At 40.4% G+C, this 8,364-nt stretch overlaps 1 protein-coding gene and 1 pseudogene across 2 annotated transcripts in view; one reads left to right on the forward strand and one right to left on the reverse strand.

The window, feature by feature from the left end:
• The window catches only part of LOC101311639, a 6,657-nt pseudogene extending 3,419 nt beyond the window's left edge, over positions 1 to 3,238 (forward strand). The window contains exon 2 of the transcript XR_183992.1: positions 1,688 to 3,238. The product of XR_183992.1 is annotated as a benzyl alcohol O-benzoyltransferase-like (transcript). The remainder of the gene's footprint in view (positions 1 to 1,687) is intronic.
• LOC101303193 (peroxisomal (S)-2-hydroxy-acid oxidase GLO1-like) lies at positions 2,571 to 5,048 on the reverse strand. The gene is given in 9 exon segments (XM_004292582.1): positions 2,571 to 3,167; positions 3,170 to 3,230; positions 3,380 to 3,398; positions 3,559 to 3,653; positions 3,655 to 3,693; positions 4,110 to 4,187; positions 4,388 to 4,434; positions 4,687 to 4,811; positions 4,909 to 5,048. Coding segments are annotated over 9 exon segments (729 nt in total). The 3' UTR covers positions 2,571 to 3,042.
• Between the last annotated feature and the right edge of the window lie 3,316 nt (positions 5,049 to 8,364).

An 8,364-nucleotide genomic window follows, 5' to 3' on the forward strand; every position in this document is an offset into this window, starting at 1 on the left:
CTCTCTCTCTCTCTCTCTCTCTCTCTCTCTCTCTCTCTCTCTCAAAAAAAAAAAAAAACTTCTAATCTCTATTTCTTCCTCCTCCTCTCCTCTCTGATCTGTTCTCTCTCCTCTCCTATCTCTCTATATCTCTACCTCTCCCTCTTCTTCGATCTCTCCTCTCCCCTCTACTTCGCAGGCGACCTTGACCAGCGGCCCTCAGATCTGGGTGCCCTCCATCCTCCACGACGAGTCGGCGGCGCTTAATCTCAAGTTCGTCGCCATGGCTTCTATCCTTCTCGCCGGAGTCGTCGGAATTGTCATTCCTTTGATCAGGAAGAACCGGAGATTTCTTCGCACCAACGACAGCCTCCTTCCCCTCGCCTCCTCAGATCGATTTGGGTCGAGCTTCTGGCTTTTTCTAGGTTTGACTGCCTTTCCACAAGCTCACAATCAAGGTAAGCATCTCACCTTAATTTCCACAACAAAGCCCCCCCCCCCCTTTCTCTCTCTCGGATTGATTCGATCGGTATATGCAGGGCCATGAGGACAAGATTGTTGTGCTCGTTTGGACTGTCACCAACGATGTTGGCGTCAATGGGTTTTTTTTTTGAAATTGGGTTCGGGTTTCGATTTGGTTTGGTTGGATTGTGGAGCCAGTTGATTCTGGATTGGATTGTGTTGTCGATGGGTTTCTTAATTGAATTACTGGATTGCTCTCTAAAGAGCCGCCGTAGTGACGGTGGTGGTACTAATCGTGGTGGTGGTAGGTGGTGGTGAAGCTAGAAGAAAAGGAATGGAAACTAAAAAGAACAAAAAAGAAACTAGAAAAAGAAAAAGAAAAGAAATTATAAAAATATTATTAAATAAATTGAAATGAAATTTAATTAATTAAAATAATTACTATTTTTAAATTTTAAATTTCAAATTTCGTCTACTAAGCACTTAGGAGACAGAAATCATTCCGTCGCCTAGGTACTTAGGAGACGGAACACATTTCGTCGCCTAAGTAATTCTCAGTAAACGGAACGCAATTTTCTGTCGTCTCGACACCTACTCACCGCACTTAGGCGACGGATCTTAGGCGAAGGATATTCCGTCGTCTAAGTACTTAGAAGATGGATTTTGTTACTTGGGAGACGAAACTATTTCGTCTCCTACGTGACTTTTTCCAGTAGTGATCATCTCGTTTAGCAATCAAAACTCTAGGCCGGAGGCCTTCGATCCAGAGATCTGCGGTTTAAAGAACAATGATCAACTAGAAGAATAGAGTAGGGACGTCGATCGTGGTCGGCAACCGCGATGACAAAGAGATCTGGAGCGCAACATTGATTTGAGGCGTTGGTGTCGTCGAGGGCTAGGTGTCACTGAACTGTCGCCATTGACGTTGATGGAGTGTGGGCTTCGCTGGCAGCGTCGTCGTCAGGTCTATGTCAGCAGAGATAAAGATAAGAGGTAGGGGTAATTTGGTCAGAAAAAAACATAAAGAGTGTTTGGGTTAATAAGAATTTTAGAATCTTATTTTGTTAGTGGGAAAAAAAATCCCCAAATTTAAGGCTAGTAGAAATTTTCCCAAATAAAGATTGCCTAGCTAGAGTTCTAATTTTTTTTAACTAGAGTATAAAGATTTTCAAGATTCTAGCTAGCATGAAGATCAGTATATTATTTTTGTTTAATAACTTCATAGCACTTTGGTAACTAACTTGACATACAAGTGACTCGCCTCAAGTGCGGTGGTTTCATCTTTGCGTACCGTACTAACCACACCATGTGCGACGCAGCCGGGCTCGTGCAGTTCCTGACCGCTGTAGGAGAGGCAGCGCGTGGCGCGCGTGTCCCCTCCGTATTACCAGTGTGGGCAAGGGACGCATTCAAAGCACGTAATCCACCACGAGTGACTTGCACCCATCATGAGTACGATGATGTGCCAGATACCCATGGCACTCTATTCCCACTTGATGACATGATTCATCGTTCGTTTTGCTTCAGGCGCACTGAGATATCTGCTCTGCGTAGATTCCTCCCGGACCACCTTAGCAAATGTTCTGCCGTCGAACTCCTCACGGCGGCTCTCTGGCGATGCCGTACTATTGCCCTTCAGCCAAAAGACCTAGAACAAGAGGTTCGTGTGGGTTGCCTTGTAAATTTATATTTTACAAAAAAGTAAACCCTCCGTTACCTATTGGTTTTTATGGCAATGCATTTGCATTTCCGGTGGCACTCACAACTGCTGCCAAGCTTTGCCGAAACCCGCTTGGCTTTGCAGTGGAGGTGGTGAAGTCCGCGAAGGCTAATGTGACCGAAGAGTATATGCGCTCGCTGGCAGATCTCTTAGTCATCAGAGGCCGGCCTCCGTTCAACGTGGTTGGTACATACTATGTCTCAGATTTGACTCGTGCCGGGTTCGGAGACGTGGACTTTGGCTGGGGAAAGGCAGCTTATGCTGGTCCGCCCATAAGTGGACCTTGGCCCCTGGCTAGGGTGACCAGCTTTTTCATACCTTTTCAGGACGACAATGGTGAGGATGGTATTGTGGTGCCGGTTAGTTTACCACCTCCGGCAATGGAAAGATTTGTGAAAGAACTTAATGGTATGCTGAAAGCGAATGCCATTGACATTAAATCTGCCCTGTGATGGTCTGGTCTTCTTTTTCTAGTTTCGTTTTAGGGAGACTTTCCCTTTAGTTTATTAACCTTGTAAATAATCTTGTGTTTTCTTCATCATGAATCAAGAAACAAAGAACAATTATAAGTTGAGGTTCTCTATATACCCCTAAATAAAAGTCCAGGCTAATGAGTACTGACAGCTACAACTCAACACATGAGCGACGTTGATCCATATAACTGGATGGCTATGTTCAAAGTTAATAGAGAAGATCGTTGAGACAACAACATTGCCGGAGATATTTGTGCTGTGACCGGGGACCTGACAACAGCGATGGTTGTGCAATGTGCATTAACCAGCGTGACTTCTCTCTAGACTGTTTGGTGTGCTGGATTTGTTCTCCTCACTAAAATCTATAACAAAAAAGACTCATCTGGTACAAGAATCAAGCACACTATTTTACAATCTGGGAGCAATATTTCGAGGAGCGTCCCATTCTGTCACAATGTGGTCTCGCCTGATGTCCTTTAACGAGCAGCAACCACTTAATGCCATTGTTAGCTCCAGCTCATCACGAAGCATTGAAGTACTTTCCTCACACCAGCCTCACCGGCAGCAGCTAATGAGAACACCACTGGTCTACCAATCTGAAATGGAAATATATTTAACCAAATCAATTCTAGTACATAAACAAGTGTGTACTAGTTTTAGTCTAAATGGGAACTTTGAGCACTAATTCTAGTCTTTCTAGATCATGTGTTGTGTCAGAATAGCAATAGCAGCATAACTAGAAGACTTCTCCGGTACTTGATGTACTACAAAGCAAGGTTTAAATGTTTAGGTACTTGGCAAAAACTTCTAGTTAAGCTCATTCTGCGAAGATGTTACCTTATTGTACTGCTCTTATGTGAATCATAAGCACGTAAACTGAAACAGGTCAACAATCACTTAGTTTTCTTTAAGTGCTTTACTTACAAATACCTGTTCTTGGTATCAGCCTCCCTGTGCCCAAGCCTTGGGGTGTCAGCAGTGAGGACTATCGCCTTATAATCAGCCCTCTCAGCCCGTCTGATCGACAAGCTGTGCTACCAGATTCCTGTCTTTGAACACCTGAACAATAAGCAAAATATCTATTTGTATGGCTGATGATACCAGACAAAAGACAGCCATGAAAGCACACATATAATAAGATGATTTCGAACTTGAATGAACTTCCTGGCAGGATGTCAATATAAAATGCCCTAAAAGTAGTCTACTTTTATCAAGCACCAATCCACTTGAATGGAAGCTCTCGAAAACTCAAACTTCATATTCAATACAACGAGCTTAATTCTCAATATGCAAAAGGGTTTTTTAGGACTTTAAGTCACATAATGATCCCCAAATTCCCAGGATAATAATGCAAGCAGTAGAGCTCAAGGTTTTATGTTACAGCAGGGAATTAAACAGTGAATTTAGGCAAAATCTCAAATGACAAGAACAAAAGGTAAAGTTGCAGAAATCGGTCAGACAAGAAATTTACTTACATAGAGTTGGAACAAGCGAATACCAGGTCCTGTTGAGGCAACTTCTTCAATGCTGGAATTAGCCATAGTGGACAGTGTCTATAGCAAGTTTAAGAATCAGCAGCAGATTAATTAGATTTAGTAAGCTAGACATTTAGTATGTTATATATACAACTTCGATGAGAAGCCTCTAAGCAAGGGTCCCCTAAAACTTTGCACCCTAACGGCACAAAGTGAAATAAAAAGTGATAAAGAAACAACATCCAAACTTAGAATAAATTAATGATGAGGAGTCTAACCATAATTGTGCCAGCTGCAGATGCTGCTCTTGCGGTTGCACACTCTCCTGGATCAGAATTACAGATCTTAAATTCATCTAGCTTTGTTTTATAGACAAAACTAGAAGGAAAAATAAAAAGGAGCTTTACGAGATCGAGTAACAAAAACACAGTAAAATTCAGCTAGCATCAGTTCAACCATATCTAGATGCCAAATAGGAATATTGTTTTCTAAGTCAAAGAGTTTCATGCAACTTATTGGATAAACAAGTTTGTCGCAGAAAAACACAGTAAAATTCTCTTTCCAAAGGGGAGTATACCTTCAGGGTGAGCCATCTTCTGCATGCCTGTAGGAGCAATCATGATTGGCATTGAAACTTTGAACCCCAATATAGTTGTGCTAAAGTCTATCTTGCTTACATCAATAAGAATTCGAGGTCCAAACCTATTTCATTTGAACGCAAAAAAGAATATACATTTTACCATTTAAGGAAAATGTTCCCATCACCAACCGCATGTCAAATACCAAGGGAAGAACTTACAAGATCCTAGAAAATGCGAGTTGGTTCTCCTTAAGAGTCCACTGGTCCTCTGCACCGGATGCATAGTAGTCATAGACCATCTTCGGCAAATTCTTCTTTGCAATTGCTTCATACTCAGAAACATTGGTTATCTGATCCATCTCTCCAACAGTTTGTTTTACTATGCTATCCCAAGGATCCCTTCAATCCTTAGATATAGTTCCAATGTGGAGATTTACATAAGTAACATGAGAATTATAATCCGTATCTGCATATGATGAGATAAAAGGTAATATGACTAATATCTTCCAACGCAAATATTAATGATCACTGATTCACTGATAAGTGAAGGAGCCAGGAACATGCGATTTGGCAACTTTAACCAGAAACATAAAAGAAAAACCAGCCAGTTTCTTACCATTTCCTACAATGCAAGCTAAAAGTATTCCACAAAACAAGAGATCATGTTAATCTACTTTTCTTTTTCTTTTTTGCTTTTCTTTCCAGTATTGGTTTAAAGATTTCTTTGATCCAAATTGATGACAGCAACAGAACGAAAGTGAAACACGTTAATGAACTGCACAGAGTTCCCACTTCGCAGGAATCAGAAAAGCGTACCCTTTTCGAAACAGTTTTGAACAAGTGAGCAACAGTGATGGGTCAACGACTCGCACTACTCGAGCAGTGCCTTGCTATCTGAATATGACTATCGATCTTGTTCCTGATCCCCATTTGCAGATGTGTTAGCTCGTTTGAACTCTGAACTCGGTTCGGGATCGCTATTCTAAAGTGGGTGGAACATGTGAATTTAGTTAAATTTTATAAAATCTAGCTTTTTATCTAATCCGATGGTCTTAAGAATTGACACGTCATTATTACATTAATTTTTTTAGTTTAAACTCAGGTTAACTTCAGAATAAATATCGTTAAACACTAAAAAATATATATATTTCTCATTAAGACACTTATCTTTCTTCTCTGTCTGACCTGTTTTGGTGTTGTTTCTCTCTACTTTTGCCGGTCTTTCTTTTTGCTAGCCGTCGGTGATGGTGTTGCTTAGGGCGCATTGTTGGTCATTGAAAGAAGATGAAACTAGGAAACCTAACAATCACAATCAGTGCATGAATGTTCGAATGAATAGCTCGTGCCATATTTGGAGAGTTGGAAGAAGAATGGTATTTTGTTGTTGTCTAATCCCAAATTGTTAATTCACTGGAGAACTAGAAACTCTAGCAAGCTAGCCGCTAGTGTCAGAATAATTAGTTGCGCAGACGAAAGTTTCTAGATGTTAAAGATTGAAATACATGAACAATACATGGCCTTAAAGATTTTAGCTTCGGAGATATCTCTATGAACAATTAAACTCATAGATCAATTAAATATCAAGAGATCATTTACAGGAGGAACCCATGGAAAAGTTTCCATGGAAGCACAGAGAGGCAACAATGCAGCAAATCAGGCATAGAAGAAAGGCTAACAAAACCCCAAAGGTTTTTTTTTTTTGTTGAAGTTTAACGATAGTTATTCCTGAAGGTTCTAAAGGGGGCTTGAATAGGCCCTTAACAATTTTTTTCGTATAAATTCATTCTCAAAAATAGCAAATGTTAAAGCTATCTTGAATAACAAATGTATAATATTAATAAATGAAAGTTATATTAAAATAACAATGAACCCCAAGAGGAACCTATGGAAGAGTTTCCATGAAAGCACAGAGGCAACAATGCAGCAAATCAGGCGTAGAAGAAAGGCAAACAAAACCCCCAAAGTTCTCTTTTTTTTTTGTCTAGAGTTCAACGATAGTTATTCCTGAATGTCCTAGAAGGGGCGTGAATAGGCCTTTAACAACTTTTTTTGTATAAATTCATTCTTAGGAATAGCAGAGGTTAAAGTTATTCTGAATAACAAATGCATGATATTAATAAATAAAAGTTGCAATAAAATAACAATGAACACCATGATTTTTTTTACTCGCAGAAACCCTGCAACCAGAGAGAAAAGTTGTGTGCCCCTAACTCTTGAGGGACATAAATTTCCACTATGTAAAACTCACTTATTACAAGATTATAGTCTAAGGATATAACAACGACTTGTTATCCTTCCTAGTCTAGATCTATATTTCCTCTCTCGTTTCTGAGTGTCTCACTCCTTACAAGATTATAGTATAAGGATACAACAACGACTTGTTATCCTGCCTAGTCTACCTACTAGTCTAGATCTACCTCTCTTGTCTCTAAGTGGCTACACATGAATTAAACATAACAAATATCGTCTTCTCCTCTCAAAAAAAAACCCTAGCAGTCGTCTCCTTTCTTTCACCAGATCTACCCTCGCCCGACAGTGCCTAGACGCGGCGGTGGGTCTCCAGCCTTGTTGTCGTCGAAGGGTTACTGCCAGATGGGAATGGATTGCTATCATTCGAGGTTTTGTCGAGTACTATAGCTCAATGGGTTGGTCTGTAGGAGATTTTGTTTTGGTTTTGTCAGTTGATTTTGGCTGGGATGTGTTCGGTGGTGGGTGTGCTATGCAGATGCGGCGAGGCCAGCGATTTAGATCGGTGGTGATTCTTGTTGCAGGGGCTAGATTGGGGTTTGCTTTGGTACGGGCTATAACGATGTTTGGAGGCGATCTGGTTCGACTGCAAGGCCGAAGAGATAGGATCGTTTCATCATGGCGTGTGGATCGAGGCAACAATAACGACGCTCTACCGAGTACAACAGTTGCGGGTAGAAGGGTGGACTGGACCGAATTCAACTGGGCTGGTGCCGAAGTGGATCTCCCTTGGTTGCTACCTTAGTGGGCCCCTATCTTCTGGGGTTGGGTATCTTGGCCCTAGTCCATTAACTATTTTAGTCTTGTTTTGTTTCTAGCTTTTGCTTTATTTTTGTTCTATTTCATGTGGGTTCACCTTTTAGGATATTAGGCCTAGGGTGTTTTTTGAGTATGATTAGTAAAGGGTAGTCTATCTTATGTATTAGGTGAGGTATGTCTCACAGCTACACAGCTACTTGTCTATTGGTAGATGATAGCGGTAGAGTATGTAATGACTACTTCAGGTTTTCGCTTTACCCAAATTTATAAAAGTCGTAACTGACTATTTTAAAAAATAAAACATAAAATAAAATAAGTGGCTACACATGAAGGTATAAGAAGTTTCAATTTAGAACTCAACTATCACTTAACTAATTCTTCTTGAACACTTCTCCGAAGTTTCAACTCAGAAACTCAGCTATCTAAATTGATTCATTAGAACCCGGCTACCTCAGCTGGATTCTTCAAAACTCAATTATCCTCAGCTGATTCTTCTTGAAGACTTTCGGGGTTGCTGCATTACCAATTGATCTCATGGTATGCAGAATGTAATGAGTTTATGCAAAAGGATTTTTATTCAACTTTAAGGTTTATAGTCACAAAAAGAAGACTTAGAGACTCATAAACAATGCAAAATAAAACCAAAACCCAACAAGACAAATATAAAAA

This window comes from Fragaria vesca, linkage group LG2 (assembly GCF_000184155.1).
Source record: "Fragaria vesca subsp. vesca linkage group LG2, FraVesHawaii_1.0, whole genome shotgun sequence".
In the NCBI taxonomy this organism is placed as follows: domain Eukaryota; kingdom Viridiplantae; phylum Streptophyta; class Magnoliopsida; order Rosales; family Rosaceae; genus Fragaria; species Fragaria vesca.